The sequence below is a fragment of the Leuresthes tenuis genome, unplaced genomic scaffold (genome assembly GCF_036924035.1).
Source record: "Leuresthes tenuis unplaced genomic scaffold, fLeuTen1.0.hap1 SCAF_4, whole genome shotgun sequence".
Lineage (NCBI taxonomy): Eukaryota > Metazoa > Chordata > Actinopteri > Atheriniformes > Atherinopsidae > Leuresthes > Leuresthes tenuis.
In genome coordinates this window covers 9,110,525-9,131,942 of record NW_027325358.1, presented here as the reverse complement: position 1 = coordinate 9,131,942, position 21,418 = coordinate 9,110,525, and the positions used below count along the sequence as shown (strand labels likewise).

The following is a 21,418-nucleotide window of genomic DNA, read 5'->3' as shown; positions in this document are numbered from 1 at the left end:
CTCAAAGGAGAAGCTACTGACATAGTGCAGAGTGAAGCAGGTCTGTGCATGCCATCACCCTGCCCCGTGCCCTTAAAGACAAGCCTTTTAGTTGGCACAGCCGTGTGCATGTAAGATCACATGGTCGAAAGTCAAAGTCAAATTTATTTGTATCGCACATTTCATGTACAAAACAATTCAAAGTGCTTTACATAACATAAAAGCATTGCAGCGGGGAGCAGAAAAAGCATTAAAGATATGAAAAGAATATAAATAGAAATAAAATGAGTAAAAACAAGCAACAGTCTGGATAAGTTACAGATGCTGTGCAGATTTCATGCATAGACACATGAGAACAGAATTTTGGCTTTAAAAATGTGACAGTGACAGTTTAATCTCCACTGGCAGTTTGTTCCACTTGTTTGCAACATAACAGCGAAATGCTGCTTCTCCACGTTTAGTCTGGTAACACTAGACATCAGTTCATTTGCTGCTTTGTTCCTTTGCTTTATATGCTCAATTTCCATAATAATGTCTCCAACAAAAGTTGTCTCTTTTGAGCGATGTACATATTTTGCTTTTTACCCTCAGCTCAAAACAAAAAAAAAGATTATTACAGCAACGTAAGGACAGAATTGGACATGTATTGGCTTGTTTGATAATTACACAACTCAGCTATAAAAGCTTAACTGAAGCAACTAAGATGTAATGAAATCCTTACTAAATACAGCTCAGGAGGAAGAGCTGTTGCCTATCAATTGGGAGGTAGGTGGTTTGACTACTGGCTTCTCCGTGCCACATGTCATGTGTGACAAAAGGAGGTATTGCGATCAATGCTGGAAATTTTGAGTTACAAAACTCAACATATTTAAGCAAAAAGAGAAACATCAGTTACAAAAAGAAGAGGGGAGGGCAAATGCTGCTGATTGGCTCTCATTTTCATGTAGCCCACATTGGTTCAGCCTTTTACAGTTAGAAATTTTACTAAAAAGTTATGTTCTTTTTGAATAAGTGTTTACATGATCATGTCAGCTTCATCTATATGATTTTCAGTTGATATCATGATGTGTTTCAGTGTGTGATAGTGCCCATTTTTACTTTAGTGAGTGTTTGCTGCCCCCAAGTGTGGTAAGTCTGCCATCACTAGTTGTCTTGGTTTAAATCTGGCAGGGACTGAATTATGGTCCATTTAAATAAGAATGTGTTTTGGAAGGATTGTGCAGGCATTTTTGCTTTCATCCATGCTGATTTGCAGACATGTTGTATCTACAAGTGGTGTTTTTTCTTCTTCTTCTTTACTTTTATTACATCTAAGTGTTCTGGGAACAACTTTTTTTTACGAAAGATTAGAGTGACAGGAATCGTTTCTGTGGTATTCTTCTTCTTTTTTAAGAAAATATGTAGCACAATTTGAACCACATGTTAAAATGAGACAAAATCTTCACTCCGAAATATTTTATAAGTTCGACTGTATGATGAGCATGTCCAAAACATGATAATTAAAGACTGTGTGACGTAAAGGAAAGGTTTTATTGCAAGTGTTGAGGACAGATAAATGACCAATCAGGGAAGGTGAAAGCCATCATATTGTTTCACAGGAGCAAATGGGGTAAAAACAGACTCACACAGTGGCACCTGTCCTATATTCAGCAGGTTTTTAAAAATTTTTTTATCTATTCTTGTCTATATGTGTGTATGTGAGCATTTTGGAAATATTTCACAGGATAAACCTGAATGGAAAATAGTTTTCAAGGTGTCAAATTACATGATTATGAGAAAGAATGATAACCACATATGTAAGTGTATTCCTTATTTCTTCGTGGAAAGCTTAGAAAAGGGAGTGTCAGTTGTCGTGGAGTCAAAGAAATCTGCTGTGCATAAGAGGTTATACTGCAAAATAAAGTCCTTATCATGTTCACATCAATCATCCATGCATCCACTTTTTGTACCAGTTTTATCCTCTTCAGGGTCACAGAGGTCGGAGCCTGTTACAGCTGACATTGGGCGAGAGGCAGAGTACAGCCTGGATGGGTCTCCAGTCTACTGTAGGCATTCAGAACCTAACTGTGACTGAGGGATATGCAGAGGGGTCCAAAAGTACTTGGACAAGGATGCAGTTTTTGCAGCTTTGAAGAAAAATAGTCTCGTAGATAATTAAAATGTTGACTTCCTGCTAAAATGCTAGGGATTGTTTAGTTGTTTCAAGGCATGTGTGACTTGTTACCTTCTGATTTCATGATAATGGTAATTTAGGTAGGTAAAAATCCTGGGTTTATTCCAAGTGCTGAATTTGCACTTTCATTGTGAAAGCAAATCACTGGGAAAACAATGAGGTTTCATTGAGGATTTATCTAAAGCTGTGAACCACTGGTAATACTCTGGAACAAAAAGCATTAAACCAACTTCAAAAGAATTGTGTCCATGCTTTAAAAGTGAGTCCGGTTATTCAGCTGATTTGATTTATTCAGAGTCTATTGTGGATTTATATAAAGGCAATATTTGCACTTGCAAGGCTCATGGTCAGGTCAATATTAGACCTGTATACACAGAGCACTGTACAAATCTGGTCGGATATGGTAAAAGATCATTCTGACTTACAACATCTCAACAAAACGTACTCCTCAGTAGTGTAAGAAGTTAGTAAAGCACTTTATTCATCATACTCACTGACCCAAAAAAATTTATTTATTTTGTTCAACAAAACTAATGCAGCTAAAAACTGAAAATTAAGCCTTTTAAAAAAAAATCAAATTTACAGTTTATGTTGCATCAGAACAGCTATCTAAATGAAAATTAACAGGCGTAAAGGCATTGATTATAAACAAATAATGGGTAAAAAAAGAAAGTAAACAATCACAGCTCCAGCCACCCACACATATCTATGCAAACACCAGCATACGCAGATGTACTGTGCACACTGGCCTTCTGTACACAGACCACCCACACACACACGAGCGCACACACAAACAGAAGCGGAGGCGGACTGGAATCTGAGAAATGTAAGTTGCATGCATTAGTAAGCATCTAAACATCTAAAATCATCCCACTGTTAATTTCAAATCGTACTCTGACGCAAGGCCCTGAAAGTTAAGCTACCCTCGATATGTGGTTTAGTATATATTTCCATCTTCTCACTGAGCTGACAGTCTCACCTTTAGCAATGTCACAACCAAGGAAAAACATTCAAGCCTCAGTAATACTGAAAACACTGGTGTAAGCATGAAGTATTAGTGGACTGCAAGTAGAGGAGGTAATTAAATGTGCACATAACCCAAAGAAACAAATACAAATTTATGATTGCCATTACATATAACTGCTGAATACTCTAAGGGATCTCGTTTCCAGAAAGTTGTGCTTGGAACCTCAGCATTTTGTAAACTTTGCCAATCTAATAAAATGATCTCATACAAAAGACTTTTCCTTTTGCTTCACTTCTTCTGCTGCCCCTGTGTGTGAGCTGCTCTTTGCTGCTGTTCCAAACACAGGCAATGCCCGTCCTCCTGGTGCAGAGGAGCCAACGTGCAGCAGGGCGCCCCCCACTAGGAGCAGCAAGCTAGCACCCCAGCCCAGGTACAACGCTGGCCCCAGTTCCCTCTTTAAAGGCGCCGCAACAGTTGGATCATAAAAGTCCTTGATTATGGTATAGGCAGTCCAACAGATGGGTGTCAAGTAGGCAAGACCAGCCACAAGGAAGAGCAGCCCTGCTATCCTGGCCAGTCGAGCCTTTGAGGCCTGGTTACCATCACCCATGCAGTGAGTGCACTTTGCCCCTGCCACCCCGAGTATGAGGGCCAGAACACAGAGAAGCAGGGAAAGAACCGTGAGGCTTCGCGCCACTTGCGCAGACATGGGTAGGGCCAGGGTGGAGTCATAGGTCTTGCACTGGATTTGGCCTGTGGTCTGGGACAGACAGTTCATCCACAGTCCCTCCCACAACATCTGGGCAATCACCAGCTCACCACCTACGAAGGCGGATACACGCCACAGAGGAGCCGCACACACCAGCGCTCCAAAGACCCATCCCAGCACAGCCAACACCAGGCCCAGCAGCTGGAGACCTGTTGATGCCATCGTTGCTGAAGGAATTTCACTGTCAAAGATATTTCTTGAGTTAAAGCTGTTTGTTGCCTTTCTCACTCAAAGATTAATAATAACTTTGCCAACTAGAGATTATTGCTTAGTCGGTAAGATGTTCAGTGATTGTGAGTTGTGGAGATGAGTCCCTCGCGCTCTTCGGTACCCTTTCTTCTTTAACACCAAGATATACTGTAAAGAAGAAATCCTTTTTTAGCACATTTACCTCAACGCATTTTAAGGTTGACTCCATATTTAGCAGTTACTAGAGTAAGGCAGATACATTTTACTTTTGTTTAAGCAGTTTCAGCTCAGTTCTTCCATTCCAGCAAATTTCTGTAAAACTTACTTTTTAGTCAGATGTCCACAGACGCCTTGATATATCCTCTGTGTGCTTCTGGGTGCAGTGCAGCCATCAAATGCGAGTGGCTGGTGGCTGTGGTGTTATGACCGGGAAGCTTGTCCCATTGATTTCAAACAAGGGGGTGAGTGGGAGGGCAGCAATGTTATACTGCATACTAAACACACACAAATACACAGCATAAAAAAATCAAATGCCATTTCATGACAGTACAAGGACACTGGAACACTTTGTTACAGAGACTGTTGGCTGCTACTGTGTTGTCATCTCATGGCTTTAAGTGGGCAGATTGAGGCAAAGGATGAAACATGGGGGAGTAGTTGGAAGATGATTAGTTTGTGACGCAAACATAGATGCTGAAAAGCATCCATAGTTGGTAAAAATGGCTCCTTAAACTAAAGTCTGTTGTGTGAAAGAGAAATGGTGAACTGACTACTTGCCACTAGATGGCATTACAGACGCTGCCTCCATTTCCACACAGGCCTCAACATTTCTCTTCTGCACTTTGGAGCAGTGAGCTCCGTATTTGCAGCTTTCACTGTGCTGAGGCACACATGTTAGTAATTTGCTGTCTGGCAGGATAATCCAACTGCTTATTTTAGGATTTTACATTTAAACCATCTTAGACCAGCTTCTTCTCTCTGGCTTCTCAGCTTTACTTTGCCATTGCTCTGCAGCTCATTGAATGCATATTACATAGAGTCATTTTTATTGTTTTGCATTATTTTTATTAATTGTTTTCTAAAAATTCCTATTTTGAATTAATTTGTGAAGCAGGATGCAGAATCTTCGAAAGTGTGGTGCCAAAGCTGAGATTAAAATGTCACCTGCTTTAACATGCATAATTCTGACCTATTTTTCCAACCCTGTATCAGCATCTCTTTTGAGTTTCATTTTCTGTGTAGTCACAGTGCTAAGTTTCATTTCACTGGAAAACTACAGTGAGTGAGAGACAGAGGAAGAGGGAGGGGTAACTATAGCTGCACACAGAAGAACAGACATTTTGAGACAAAGAAGTTGGAGCAGTCAGATACACAGTCAGATTTTTGTGGTTTAACAGCAGTTCTTTCTCTATACAAAAAGATGGGCTTAATCTCAAATGAAGGCAAGTATTTTATACTTTCGTACATACTCACGCATGCTTTTTAGATGAGTTGATTCAAAACCCAACAGCTCATATTATTCATGTAATTATTGCTTTTTCTGCAGACTCCTTCTCTCCTGTTGTAAAGGACCTGAGGATTGTACTGTTGGGAAAGACTGGATCAGGAAAGAGCGCAACAGGGAATACCATCCTGGGAAAGGCAGCTTTTGCTGCAGAGATGTCTCCAAATTCTGTTACAAAAAGTTGCACCAAAAAAACTGCCCACTTTGATGATCGAGCCGTGAGTGTCATCGACACCCCTGGGATCTTTGACACATCGATTGAAAAGGAGAAGCTGAAATGTGAAATAGAGAAGTGTATCATGCTGTCTGTCCCAGGACCACATATATTCCTGCTGGTAGTTAGACTGGGTATGCGCTTCACAGGGGAAGAGAAGAATGCTGTCAAGTGGATCACAGAAAACTTTGGTGAGGAAGTTGCCAAGTATACACTAGTGCTTTTCACCAGGGGTGATGAGCTCGTGGAAACTACCATTGAGGAATATCTGGACAAAAATGCTGATCTGAAGAAGCTCACTGATGAATGTAAAGCAGGGTATGTTGTCTTTGACAATACTTGCATGAAAAACCGCACTCAGGTTGCTGATCTGTTTGAACAAATCGACATGACAGTGCAAATGAATGGGGGCCACTATACAAGCAGCATCTACGAAGAGGCCCAGAGGAAACTGTGGTGGAGCAAGATTGGAGACAATCTGAGCTCTGCAAGTCCTTATTTAATTGGAGCAGCAGCTGCAGCTGCACCAGTATTTAGTTCTGTGGCTAAGGAAGTAGTAACCAGGCGCCCTTTGTTGATGCTTGGAAGTGCGTTGATTGCTTCAGCTGTCGGATGGTGGAACAGACCTAAAACAAATAATAGCTAAGTCATCTTGAGGAGTGACACATGTGAAGTCAGCCATGTTTTTCCTTTCCATGTACAATATGACATGTTTGTCACAACTTGCCTGCCTTTTATGATAACCAACTGAACCTATTATCTTTTGAGTCTTTTGAATTACATGCACCATAATCTTATTTTAGATGATTTTGTGTGTAAAACACTAAGGTAGTTTTTATTTCTAGCAGTAAATTATACCTGTGTAAAAGTATTAATTTTATTGAATGCTGATTCTCTATATTCAAATTGTTTGAATAATCTGGTAGAGAACACAGATTCTTCAGTTTTAAATATGTGAATAAAGATATTTTTAAAAAGCGCATTTATGAAAAGTGTTATTTGATGCTATGCAAAACCTTTATCTTCAGCATAAAAAAATCCTTCGCATAATCATGGTGTGTATTGAAAATTGAAAAGGCACAGAGTCAGTTATTTTCTGAGGAGATAAGAGGCTTCTAATGATATCTTGCAATAGAGAAGAACACAGTCCAAGGCACAGAGCTCTCTTTGTCTGAGATAAAGACAATTCAGTTATATTTCCCATTGTTGTGTCGTCGCTCCTGAGGTATAGCTGAGCGATCTTATCTGGTCTACCTTCCCTCCCTAAGCACAGTTGAGGTTACACAGACACAGCTGCAAATGCCAGCTTCATTTCTGTCCTCCCAAAAGTGCACCTTTATTATTATAACGATCATGCAATGTTCAAGGGAGGAATGAAAAACGGGGCATGTTGGGATCTTGCAGCGAGGTCATCAGCAGGTTATACACAGTAACACTCAATACAGTTCATATAAGAATTAATTTCCCATTACACATGGTAACTGGAGAGTTGTTTGCATGTTGGAGATGTTAATGATACAGAGCAGGAGCAAAACAGAGAAAAAAGAGTAAGAAGTTTAAACCAGTCTTTCCCTTGATCACCGTGGGAAGTGAGAGATCATTGGTGGATAGAATGGATGAACTTGGACCCCTGATGAGGATGGATTAAGAATATCAGGAAGTTAATGTCACCTTTTTCACTGAGACATGGCTGCAGGAACAACTCTAACATCTCTCTACTCAGCTTTAAGACTATATGGGCAGACAGATGTAACAGTGAAGCAGGAGGGATTTCAGTGCATGCTGACAACAGATGGTGAATCCTGGTCATGTCACTGAGAAGGAATGTCTCTGCATCCTAGTTGTTGATTTTTTGGCTCTGAGTTTCTGTCCATGTTGTTGTCTGCTGAGAGAGTTCATCTGTCTGACCTGCCAGTGCTGTGTGTGACATCACCAGCTAAGTGTTTACCAAGCTACAACAGAGCAAAACAAAAACTGATCGAATATCTGTAATCTCTGAAGATTTCCACCACACATCTCTCTTCTACTCTTCAACTTTCTAAATGTTTATCAGTTGATTTTTATTCAGTTTTATTTTCTTATCAGTTCATAACAGTAGCACAGCATAATTTCCCTTTGGGGAGCAGTAAAGTTGATCATTGAATTGTATTGAATTGAACTGAATTTAATTTGAAAAAATTCAAACTGCATTGAATTTAGAAGAAGAAATTACTAGGCCGGGACTCTCAGATTGAGGGCACTCATATTTCTGTGATTCCAAAATATTTTCATGAAGACTCATGGAAAATAACTGTGAAGAAAGAAGTTTGTTTTTACACAAACATTAGAATTCTTGGTAAATACAGGCATGTATTTAAATAGAGGTGCAATGGACAGGACTCACTGGACAAGTGATACTTAAAACCAACAACATGGCATTGGACTCAGCTGAAGGTGAGTATGCCATTGTGTTGAGATTAGCTGCTTGTGTCAGGTTGAGTAGTTGAAGAATTCAAATTAAATAATCTATATTATTCTATCACTCTTCAGTTGTAAAGAACCTAAGGATTGTCCTGGTGGGAAAGAGTGGATCAGGAAAGAGCGCAACAGGGAATACCATCCTGGGAAAGACAGCTTTTACTACAGAGAAAACATGTGCTATAAAAACTGCCCACTTTGATGATCGAGCTGTGAGTGTCATCGACACCCCTGGGATCTTTGACACATCGATTGAAAAGGAGAAGCTGAAATGTGAAATAGAGAAGTGTATCATGCTGTCTGTCCCAGGACCACATATATTCCTGCTGATAGTTAGACTGGGTATGCGCTTCACAGGGGAAGAGAAGAATGCTGTCAAGTGGATCACAGAAAACTTTGGTGAGGAAGTTGCCAAGTATACACTAGTGCTTTTCACCAGGGGTGATGAGCTCATGGAAACTACCATTGAGGAATATCTGGACAAAAATGCTGATCTGAAGAAGCTCACTGATGAATGTAAAGCAGGGTATGTTGTCTTTGACAATACTTGCATGAAAAACCGCACTCAGGTTGCTGATCTGTTTGAACAAATCGACATGACAGTGCAAATGAATGGGGGCCACTATACAAGCAGCATCTACGAAGAGGCCCAGAGGAAACTGTGGGGAAGAATGGCTGGAGACAATCTGAGCTCTGCAAGTCCTTATTTGAGGGGAGCAGCAACTGCTCCTACATTAGGTACTGGGGTATTCAACAGACGCCTAATGTTGATGCTGGGAGGTGCATTGTTTGCTGCAGTTGTCGGGTGGTGGAACAGACTTAAAACAAGCAACAGCTAAGTCATGTTGAGCAATGAAACCTGTGAAGTCACCAATGTATCTCCTTTGCATGTACAATATGTCATGATATGACATAACCAACTGAATTAACCTTTTTTTAATCTTTTAAATTAGATGCTGTATATTCAGATTCTGAAGATGATTTTGGCTGAAAGACTAGTTTTATTTCCAGTGATAAAATATACTTGTGTGAAAGTGTTCTGGTAGAAAAAACAAATTCTTCAGTTGTACTTGTAATATACATATCATATATATACATAAATATATGTAAGGAATTTATGAAAAAGATTATTTGATGCAATGCTTAATGTTTATCAGTGGAAAAAAACTCAGTTATGAAAGCAACAATCTCTAAAGCTACTGGTATGATGTTTTTTCTAACCCCAGTCAGGACTACTGAGGCTCACCTGACAACTACAAAAAATAACTGTGGTTGTAACCAGAAAAAGATCCTGTGGGACAGTATTGCCACAACATTTGAGAAACTGTAACCATGGCAGCTCTCCTCAGGCAGGTGTGCAATTTACTGACAGCAGTGAGGCATAACCCTAGCAGAGATATGCTTTAAATGGTGTTTGTTTGCCTTTCATAGTTGCTGATTGACGAAAGAAAATCTTCAAAGGCTAATTTCAAGTGGAGCAGTTGAACTTTGGAATGGCTCTGGATTATTGTCTATAAAGCTGGAATACATATAGAAGACATTGACTTTAGTAGGAAATTGCATTATGCAAGAACTGTTCTAGTTTCCAGACTATTTTTGGTAAGAAAATCAATGTGCTGATAATAAAGCCATTTTTTTTTGTTTTTACATTACAATTTCATTACAAGAATATTGAGGCTTTCAGTCATAAACAATGCCTACTGCTACTCCTGCTGTTGGAATTAGACAATTTATTTGTGCCATTAAATTTACAAAAGTCTTTCTTTTACAAGAGTTAAGTCAAATGATGCTGATCTTGCAGATTAGCACAGAATATGATACTCATTGTGACTGGTTTTTGATGGCATCTCTACCACATTACTGTATTTTGACAAAATACCTCTAACTAATAAGCTAAAGTAATTTTTATCAGATTTTGATTTTGGTTTTATGTTTTCCTCTATTAATAGTTTCAACATTAAAGCAACACCTGGGTGGCAAAATTTCAAGAATCAAATCACAAGTATGTATTATTATCAGTCTTTATGATTATTACTCGTCAGTTTTCATCTTGTCTGCCATCCTTCCGGTATAAAATATGAGATACACAATCATGCATAAAAATGATTATATTGTGATGTCTTGTAACAACCTTAAAATAGATTTGAAGATGAACTGTAAGTATCCTTAAATGAGCATTTGACTAAGCCCGTTTCGCATAAAAAATCCCCAGATTTCCTCATATTGCTCTGTTATGCCATTCTTTAAATGACTCATGGATATTAGCCGTGTACACAACTTGTTTTCACAGTAACATTCACATTTTTGGAAAATAAAGACAGATATTTAAATAGGGCAAATAATATCCAAAACCAACATGATGGGATTAACATAAACTGAAGGTGAGTATGCGATTGTGTTGGCATGTAAGCCATGTAAACATTTAGCATATCATTTATCTATCTATATTATTAATTATGTAGCTTATGTGAGACCCTGGATGTGACTATGACTCAGAAATCTAATCATTGTCCATCATTATCATTACTTATCAGTTGCTTTCACATCTGAAATACGAGATGCACTTTGAACCATCTCTATATATTGTGACGTCTTATATTGATCCTGAAATATCATTGGAATTATAAGAATAACTATCTTATACATTACACAACGTTGATGTCTACCTAATGACTTTATGTTTATGTTTATGCATTTGGCAGACACTTTCATCCAAAGCGACTTACAGGGTCTTGCCTAAGGAGCCTTACTTTCAGTAGATCCATTATGTTCCTACTACTTCCCTCCTCAGTCTTGTATTGTATAATAGGTTTATGACACTTTTCATACTCTGTAATGTACAATTATAATAAAGCATCTGATAGTAGGCATTCATTCTATGTCTAGCCGGAGTTTTAAAATGTTTCTGCAACAACTCTGATGATTTAAATCTGAGGTTCTCGATCCACTGTGGCCTTTACAGCTGGAGACACACAAAGTAATGAAAGATGTTATTACTGCAATTTAAGAGTTACACTCACGTCTCATTGTATAACCATTTAACATGACTGAATAAAGCAGTAATGTGGTGTATGAACTCTCATACTGAAAGCTGCAACTGAAGGTCTGGTGTTCATGAACAATCAATCAGATTCCGAATATCTCGCTCTATATTACTCCTAAATGCTGAAACAACTAGTCTAAAGTGTTTCTTGGTCTTATTGTCTCAGACCGCCGGTGCTGACAATATCGGTAGCTCAAGCTGCCCCTGTGTATGTAATCAGTCAGTGCACATTCACCATTGTTTCCCATTTCCTTTGAGCTTGTCATGTCACTAATAATAAAGCAGCAGGGGAAACAGCCTGTCATAGTTTTTTTTAAAAAAGCCACATTTTATCTGCAGAAAAATTGTATTTGAGCAAATATAAAGTTACATAAGTTGAAACTGTAAGAAAAAAATATTGACCAAATTTGTGCTATAACATTATTTCCAAGGATCGAAACTCTTTTTTGTGTGCCAGAATTTTTTTTATTCAACTATAACTTACATTCAAACAAGAAATGGGCAAAAAACCCCAAGGGAAAATAAAACATGGTTTGGTTTTCATACCATCTGATTACCATCACCTTTAAATTCACATATTTCTGTTGTTGCAACTCTGATTCAAAACGCTTCATTTAGAACCACAATGCAAAAGACCAATATGTATAAATATTGATATCGTTCTAAACAGTATAGTATTGTCAATGACATGCATGGAAGTATTATACTTTTATTTCTTATTAGTCTATGTCTGCATTTTTTGTAAATTTAGTATCAAAAACTGCAGACTGGTTAAACTGGGCTGTTTGCTTTAGGTTTGCATTTTATGCCCTTCCATATCAAAATGGCAGCTAATCCGCACAGCACTCCCAGGACAAGTGCAGGAGCTCCTAAAGCCAGAGCCACCGGTAGATCAGCTCCCACAGCTATAACCACCCCTGCTAACACCAGAACAAGAGCAGCAGCTGAGGCCACTCGTATATTCTTTATCCGAGCTTTTTTCACCTTTTCCCTCTCTTTCTGCTGCTTTTCCCTCTCTGCATCCCAGACTTTCCTCTCCTCCTCTTTCTTCTCATCCTCTTCCTGTTTCCTTCTATCCTCCTCCTCTTTCAGCTTCCTCTGGGCTTTCTCATACATCTCATTTGTGTAGTGTTTCCCTCCATTATCCTGTACCATGTCTTTGATCATGTTGATCAGCTCTGTGACTTGCATGCGGTCGTCTGCGTCGTTATTGTTGAAAGCATGGTATCTGCGTCCAAATGTAATCGATAGTCTCCTCAGCTCTTTGCACTCCTTCAGAGCATTGTCAGCTTTAGCTTGATCCTTACAAGTAAACAGCATGATAGTGTACATGGATGCATCATCCCCAAAGTTGTCCTGGATCCACTTCACAGCATTTCTCTCTTCCTCTGTGAACCTGACACCAAGCCTGATCACCAGAAGGAATGCATGTGGGCCGGGTATTGACATCTTGACACACTCTTCTATTCTGATTTTTAATTCTTCCTCCGTGATGCCTGTATCAAATAGTCCTGGAGTGTCAATTACTTGGACTGAAGTCCCATCCACTTCCCCGCTCTGTGTCTCACAGTGTTTGGTCACAGACACTGGGCTTGGGTCCTCTTTGAAGGCAGCTCTTCCGAGGATGGTGTTTCCTGTTGCACTCTTTCCTGAACCAGTCTTGCCCACCAGGACGATCCTCAGACCTCCAGACAAATCCAGAGCTATGGTAGACAGCAAATTGTTTTATTTGTGGGAAATATCTGGGTTATATAAGGACAAAACTATTTGCATTTTCTTTTAGTGTGCTTTGCTTTATCTCGTAACTGATCCCTGTGAAGGCACCATGAGTTTTTGCTCAATAGCAGCATAAAAAAGCAATGTGTGTATCGCCCTTTTCACGCTGCTCAAAAACCTGCCTTCGCCTACAAACATCTGGTTGTTGAGTGCAATAGGAAAACGACTAATTTGCATTTAACACCACTTTGAATGATCATGGAAATTGTGGGTATTTATCACCCCAGATCAGCATTGATGAGGTTAGAGCAGCCAGATGCACATGTTAATTTTCAGTGAGGGTGTTACACTACAAGAGTGGGTAGGCCTAACTTTTTTCTCCGTATAACACATAATATCTCACAAGGAGGCCTTGAAACTGATTGCAACGACTACTAGAAAAAAAGAAAAGACTGATTGATCTGTCTGCAAGAGAGCAGGCAGCTCTCTCTCTACACCCGAAAAAACACAGCCTGCGATATACAGTGTCATACCATCCTGAGTGCATCACCCTCACTGAAAGGCACATGCACTTGTGTGGTCCCATCATTGACTGTTGGAGCTGCAGGTAATACAGACACAGTACATTTGTCATTTTATCCTGCACAGTCAAAGGGGTACCCTATGTGTTAAAAGGTGGCACAAAGAGCCCCAAATAAGCATTTGAATCAATGTGCTGGGAGTGAAAAACGGGTTAAAATCTTCTAAAATCTTGGATCTACTCTGAGATCTTCTTTGAGAGACCTCAAACAGGTAAATTACTACTTACATCATTTGCAATTATTCCTGTTTACCTGGAAATGTTAAAACTTTCATTTGCACAATTTTCAATATATAACTACTATGAGAGTAATCTATTCAAATCTTAATCTTCTTTTACATTAAACCTTCGATCTTTTCATATGTAATACAAGTGTGCTAAAATGAGAAACAACAGCATTTATTCTTCAGAAGGAGCTTGTATCCATCAGGCTGAGAGAAAGGGGACAACCCAAAGCCCAACTCTATAAAACATGTTCTAACAAATAAAACTAGACTTGTTTTATATCTTGCCATTGCATCAAAGACAGTATGTGTTGGATGAAAGGACAAACACAAAGTTTTTTCACAATGTGGCAACTAAAACAAATGTAACTTATCTATGAGCACTGCTATGGTATGTGTTTACAACAATAGCAAATAGTTTAATTTAGAATTTCTTATTGGAATATGGTAACCATATCTAGAGAAAGTATGTCAAATTACGAAGGTTTCATGAGAATTGAAAGAATCAAAAAGCATACCGTCAAAGTTATTCAGACCACACCCATCAGACCGAGGCAGAGTTTTTGGCTTCTTTTCTCTAAGTTGTATCTCTATGATGTCAAAATTAGACCAGTGAGAAAGAAAAGAAAAGAAAGTATTAGTCACCATCATCATTATAAACATTTGCATTTAGTTGTCATTTTTCTTTTGTGCTCTGCTCCATGTCACAGTGTCACATCACAGTGCTACATCCTACAGTATAAGGATGAATACTGTTTGGTGTTTAGTCAGAGAGATCCTCTTACCTTCAGCCATTATTTAGAATCCACTTATTTTTTGTCCCAGACCAAATTTAGTTATTATAGACCTGAGTTGTGAATTAATACAAGCGCCGTTGGCTCAACTTTCACATTACTGCTCTGAGAAACATCTGGAAGTTGGGCTAAGGACTGGGGGCTTCCCATTTCCTTGCATTGTCTTTGAGGTCACATGTCAGCATGTGAATACCCAGACTCAACTTAACTGTTTATTTTAAAGAGGTTTTTACTTTTGACACAATATACAGCAAGAGTGATACAAGAAACCGAGTCCAAATCTTGACAACAGGGATGAACAAGTATTCATTTTTCAGCTTAACTTCACGAAATGAAAAAAAAAGGAAATCCAAGCTCTGAAATCTAAATGAGATCCTTCTATTCAGCAAACATCCAAACACCACCACCGCATCAGTTAAGATTACAAAATCAATCAAAAAGTCAAACAAAAAGCGCTTTGTACATTAAATACACAGTTACATATTATTCAACTGTTAAACAGTGCTTGCTTTTATATTGCATGTAATAACCTTCTTTAATTAAAGTTTAATTTCCATTTAATTACAACAAGGACAGTTTTCCTGTTTAAGGGAAGGAAGTGGCTAAAAAGGTTAAAAGGTTTGCACGTATGCAACACCTTTTCAACCTTCATTGGGTCCCACAAATTGCTTTGTAAAGGGTTTTGCATTCACCCATTCACCAGCATTTCTTATTCACTACATGCAACGATTTTTTTTCTTTATCACACACATTTGGAAGCACACCAGGGGCAATGATAAGTTCATTGACTTACCCAATGACGTACAATGGTAACCCTCAATAGGAAATATTTCTCTCGAGTCCTCCAACTGAGGCAGCAATGTAAGTTGTTTGTTTATACCACTCACAACAGTGTCCTGAAAAGTACCACCCCACAAGCGAGAGGAAGGGAAACGTGACTCATGAGTATTTCCACATCAGAGCAGATGTCATTCTCAAGTCTTTTGTTTAAGAGGCCACCAAGCACTTGTATGGAAGAAGGGAAGAACATAGTAGCTAAGAGCTGAACTTTCAACCATGGGCTTTTTAAGTGTGACGTGAGATTAAGATCAACACATGTCCTGTCAATAATACAACAACAATTTACTAAAACACTTCCTGGATGGATTAAGGCAGCGATATTACTTGGTTAGGGTTAGAAATTGATCATGGTTAGGTCTAAAATTCTTTCTTTATACATCATGGCTGTCACTCGCATAGACACTATTTTACTAGTTGCCTCGGTTGCATGTAAACACAACACATTATAAAGGGACGTTGTCACTATCTGATTGGCTTAGGAAAATATCACTTGGTTAGAGTGAGAACACACAAATGGATTGGGCCATAAAACATTATTTTTACAATGCAATCGTACCATCATGGACACCATTTTTAACCTTCACATGCAGTAGCTCACACTACCACTAGAGGGCACGTATTCTTTGAATGTAATTTTAGGCCACACAAACACATTTTGGAGAGAAGTGTCAGTATATCAAGCGGAAGTAAACTAAAATGATCCATCCATTTTCTATACCGTCAATCCGTTAATCGGGTAGCGGGTGGGCTGGAGCCTATCCCAGCAGTCATCGGGCGAAAGGCGGGGTACACCCTGGAAAGGTCGCCAGTCCATCACAGGGCCACATAGAGACAAACGAGACAAACAACTATGCACGCTCACACTCACTCCAAAGGACAATTTGGAGTCAAACTAAAATGATCCTTTAACAAATTAAAAAGTTAAATGTATTTTTAACTAGAAGAGCATTACAGTCGTTGTATTTTAAAAAACAACTTTTTTTTTACATTGTCACAGGCCACGGAGTAGACAGTGACTGGTCAAAAATGGAAGTTCTGAGGCATCTGTTTTAGGCATGCCAGACTTGCCTTCAGGTAGGAAAATTATTTTCATTGTGATGCACTGCAGATTAGTAACAACGAAGGGAGCTGGACAACAAGCAGAGCATTTTAGGAGATGGTAACACATTTTTGCTGTTCACATTTTTCACATGTTCAAAATGAAAAAAAACAAATAATCCACTGTAGCAAGAGTAAAACCAAACAGCACGCGATTGGCCCTTTAACAGAAGGATCTCAGTCTTATGAGTGAGGGATTCTGCTTGTTTATCATCTCAGGTAAATCACAGATTTTCTTTTATCACAAAGTTTTTTGGCTGAAAATTTTCCCTTGCCTTAGTGTTCATCATCTGCTGTTATTGGTGTCCTATCGAGGAGCCAATCAGTTTATCCTTTCCACTTTTTCCTTTTTATCACAGATCCCACTCATCAGTAAACATATGTCTTATGCTGTCACAGTCTTCAGTAAAAAAAAAATTAAATGTATGAGCTAAGAGAGCAATTAAAGTGTAATACCTTCCCATCATAATCATTACCCTGGAGGTACGATGGGGCCAGTTTACACCAGCGAAGGCTTTTTATCAATGTTTCCCTCTGGTTCCTCCTCTTCCTCTCCTCCTCATCTCTCTCCTCATTTCTCATCCACTCTTCCTCCTTCCTAGTTTCCCTTTCTGCTTCCTCAAGTATCCTCTGGGCTCTCTGGTACTTGCTACTGGTGTAATGACTTCCTCCATTTAATGCCACCATTTTATCTATCTTATCTTGAAGTTCTCTAACCTGGATCCTATTTAACACCTGCTTATTGATGAATAAATGTTTTCTTCCTCCACACTGGTTAACCAGTCTCTGTAGATGTTCACTCTCTCATGTTAAGTCATCCACAGATTTCCCTCGCAGTGCGTCAGCATGAGTGACTCAGAACCAAAATTATCCTGGATACACTTGGATACACAGTGTCCTTCTTGTCTTGTGTGAGTCTTGAGTATAGACTGATCACCAGCAGGAAAGCATGGGGTCCAGGAACTGACTGTGATGCACTCATCGATGCTTGCTTTCACCTCTGTTTGTGATTTGATTGCATCAAACAATCCAGGGGAGTCAATCACAGCAATGTTCATATCTCCATCTTGTAAATGTCGTCTCTGGCAGCTTTTTGTCTCTGACTCAGGTGATGAAAAAACTATGCTTGGGTTTACTGGTGGTGGTACTGGCTCACAGAACATCCATTTGGTGTGCACATTAAAACACCGGATCCAGAGATCAGCTCAGTAAATTTATTTGGTAGCTGAACAATAGGCGTTAGATGATTTCCTGTACAAAATAGAAGAAAACATCAATTTCCATACCAAACAAATAAGAACAATCAATCAGGACATTTAAAGTTGACTCACTTATAACAAATGCATCCACAATTAAATGTTATATGGTAAGAGGATACGTCTGTGGGTTCTTTTGTCTGATGTGGAGGGAAAACAGAGAGGGCTGAGGTTTGAGGGCGGGTCTTTATGCCCTAAGGAGGCGTGATGTGGTCCAGACAGGGTGGAGTCTCAAGTGATTTTTAACAGGTGATGTAGCTTCTTTAAAGGTGGAATATCCCAGGATGGTGTTTCAAGATGCATTCTTTTCTGAACCCATTTTCCCAACAAGAAAAAGTGTTGTGTGTTTTGAAAACATAGAGCCTGCAAAAAATAAAATAAATAAATAGTTTTAGTTATTCAAATCTACAACCCTATAACTTAGCATCACTTTGCAAGTTGCGAACACATGGAATTCTGTTATTTAAAAGCTTACGCTAAAGGAGATGATAAAAAAAACACTATAGCGCCTTTCCTTACTTTTTAAACAGCTCTTATCATGTCTGATACTTAGATAAATTACCTTCTATGTGTCATTTCACTTCGTAAGAAGTCTTCCTGAGCAAGAAATACTATTTGATCTGACCCTCCCATTTTCACTGCAAGGCCACAGAGGATGCAGAAGGGCGCCTCGTTTTTCTACAAATACAACTTCACATGAACAAAGTCGACTGTCTCATGCAGCAATATTTTAATGGGTGACAAAACATGATTAGATGCTTGAATCCACTAAATCCATAAAAAAATTACATATCTAATCAAAAACAACCAAATGGGTCATTTTTAATACTTTTATCCATTAATTGTGGAACACCTTGTCAATATACCTCATATGACATTCAATTTTTTTCTTTGTTTTTTCATTCCTTTGTTATAGGAATCACGACAATCATGACAGCATCACGACTTAAACACTTACGTCTCTTTGGGTTTAGACAGTAACATTACTTGGATACCGTTTAAAAAATTAGCATAGTTAGGACTGAAATACATTCCTTTTACAGCTCCACTGTCCTGTCCTGTCTCCTACAAGAAGAATCGCAGTCGGATCAGTCTCCTCCGTCTCCTCCATCTCCTCCGTCTCTCACCCACCTGTAGAGTGTGGACTCGTATGGATTTTAGCTTATTCCGCAGAGACTCACTTACAAACTTCTGCTGCTTGGAATAACACCTTTCTCCTGTAACTGGGTCCTGGATTTCCTGACACAATGGCTAAAGACTGTCAGGATCCATGGAAATTTGTCCTCTCCCATCACCCTAAACACCGGTTCCCCCCAGGGTTCACCTCCCCTCCTTCAGGAGGTGTCATATCACTACCCCTCTGTTCATTGATGGGGCAGCTGTGGAAAGCTTCAAGGACTTGATGTGGACCACCTGTGTCAGGAAGTAGGCCCATCAACACCTCTTCTTCCTGAGGAAGCTTAAACACCTTCTCCATCACCACCTGATATGGGAACTATTCAGCTGCTGACAAGAGGGCTTTTCAGAGAGTGGTGAAAACTGTTCAAAAAATCATTAGCAGCAGCCTCCCTTCCATAGAGGACATTTACATTGCCAGGTGCAGGAGCAGCGCAGCCTGCATTATGACCCCACCCATCCAGCACGCAGCCTGGTGACGGCAGGTGACGGCGTAGCATGAAGGCCAGAACAAAAAGACTCAATCACAGCTTTTATCCAGAGACTTAGAGACTGGCTCATTCAAAGCAATGAACTGCCCTGTGTGCTTTTCACCTTAACACTTAGCACTTTACATGTTGCTCTGTTTTTAATAGATAAAGATTATTGACCATTCTTTTTGTCATTAAGTATTTATTTATTTTATTCATTGTCTCTTTTAACTGTTACTATTACATCTGTGCGGCTGGTCCAAAGAAAAAAAAGTCATTTCATTCTAGGATGAAATGACAATAAAGCAATTTGAACCCTGGAAAAATAGACGCCATTTTGACAGTAAGCAATCGCCCTCAAGGCCACTGGATGTCAGATGTAATTATGGGTGGCTTTTGTCTGTATGAACAAACAACTGGTGGGTTTGTTTATAGGAGAATGCTGGTTTTCCCAAAAAAAATCTTTCTTACTGTTAGGAATCAGGCAACACAGAACTGTCATTTTGGTTTTGAGAATTTTACAAATATTTTTTAAGATTTAAATGTATGTGAATGCCCCATATTTTTTTATGGTTTAACTGGTTTAACTGCTGCTGAAAGCTGAATTAGAAATCAAATGACACCATTCATTCAGTTTTCATTCCGTAAAACTCTTTTGTCTTTTAAGTTATATGAGCCACAATTGATAATAAAAGAAAAAGTTAAGTGGACAAATTGTAGTGTAATTTTAATTGTGTCCAATCAATTAATCATTTACACTAACATTTAATTCTGTCATGTTATTGATATGTATGGGAGATTTTTCTGCTCGTACAGTAAACAGTGTTAGCTTTTATAATAATATACCTTTGCTTTGATTTTGGCACTGAGCCAAATGACAAGTATCAAGTGGAGACAACCTTGTATTCAAGTCTTCAAAAAAAAAAATCAAACAAATAAAAGATAAACAGAAAATCTGTCAAAACTCCAATCCCAACAATGAAAACATACCCCAACTGTTAGTGGAGGGCAAAGGATAAAGTGCATGTTTGCACAGGCTAAGTTTCAGGCTCAACCAGCTGTTGACTGTTGAAGTAATAACTGTTTTATCTTTTTTCTCATAAACTTATACTTTTATATCTTTCCATTTATCTGTAGATATGTGAAATGGATTTCTTTTCATTCTGAGTTAAGACCTCTGGTTTGTTTTTAAGCATCTCTTTACCTTACATTGTTCCAACAAGACAGCATGCAGATGCTATATGACAGCATCTGCTGCATCACTTACATTGTAGTGACGGACAAATGCAACTCTGCATTATGCGACCAATGTCTGGATTTTAATTACAGGTCATCCAAGCATCCAGTAACTAAATGTGTATTCTAAATGTATCATAAATTATGTGGACTTCAGACATCTCCTGCAGTTCCTTGCATTGCAAAATAAGGACAGAAGATGTGGAGAAAGATGTATTATTTAAGGAGATTTTTGAATGTTTTTCCTTGCTAAGATAAAATTGAGTTTTACTTTCTAAAACGAAAGTTGACTATCTTTTCATTTTAGCTCCTTCTAACTCAAAGTAAGATATTGGGCCATTGCTTCTCAATCTTATTCTCTTAACATGTCTTTCCTGGATTAGAAATAAAATATTAGGAATTATGTTTTCCAGGTGCATACTTGAGTTCTCTGTAACTATTCGAGCTCCCTCCCACAGTCCAAAAACATGCATGTTAGGTTAATTTGTGATTTTGAATTAACCTAGGCGTGAGTTTGAGTGTGCATGGTTGTTTGTCTCTGTGTTAGCTCTGCAATGGACTGGTGACATGACCTGGGTGTAATCCATCTCTCGTCCAATGGCAGCTGTGATAGGATCCAGCCCCCTGCGACCCTGAATTGGATCAAACTAGAATATCAGGAATTCTAAGCAGATGATACAATTATATATGAGGATGGTGCCTAGAATGTAGTGTACACCTGCCTCAATACTAT

At 38.9% G+C, this 21,418-nt stretch overlaps 3 protein-coding genes and 1 pseudogene across 3 annotated transcripts; 1 reads left to right on the top strand and 3 right to left on the bottom strand.

Moving 5' to 3' along the window:
- Positions 1–2,785: 2,785 nt before the first annotated feature.
- LOC140305536 (claudin-4-like) lies at positions 2,786–4,585 on the bottom strand. Its single transcript, XM_072384448.1, has 2 exons — positions 4,403–4,585; positions 2,786–4,245 (listed from the first exon to the last, which is right to left on the bottom strand). Exon 2 carries the CDS (start codon positions 4,048–4,050, stop codon positions 3,382–3,384), a length of 669 nt encoding a protein of 222 aa, XP_072240549.1. The 5' UTR covers positions 4,051–4,245; positions 4,403–4,585; the 3' UTR covers positions 2,786–3,381.
- Positions 4,586–5,360: 775 nt separating this feature from the next.
- LOC140305198 (GTPase IMAP family member 8-like) lies at positions 5,361–9,169 on the top strand. The gene is made up of 4 exons (XM_072383949.1): positions 5,361–5,519; positions 5,624–6,438; positions 8,153–8,228; positions 8,325–9,169. Exons 1-4 carry the CDS (start codon positions 5,498–5,500, stop codon positions 9,089–9,091), a joined length of 1,680 nt encoding a protein of 559 aa, XP_072240050.1. The 5' UTR covers positions 5,361–5,497; the 3' UTR covers positions 9,092–9,169.
- Positions 9,170–11,708: 2,539 nt separating this feature from the next.
- Positions 11,709–14,718, bottom strand: LOC140305535 (GTPase IMAP family member 9-like). The gene is made up of 3 exons (XM_072384447.1): positions 14,601–14,718; positions 14,334–14,405; positions 11,709–12,998 (listed from the first exon to the last, which is right to left on the bottom strand). Exons 1-3 carry the CDS (start codon positions 14,608–14,610, stop codon positions 12,067–12,069), a joined length of 1,014 nt encoding a protein of 337 aa, XP_072240548.1. The 5' UTR covers positions 14,611–14,718; the 3' UTR covers positions 11,709–12,066.
- A 1,722-nt stretch (positions 14,719–16,440) lies between these two features.
- LOC140305197 (GTPase IMAP family member 7-like) lies at positions 16,441–19,280 on the bottom strand (annotated as a pseudogene).
- Positions 19,281–21,418: the final 2,138 nt, after the last annotated feature.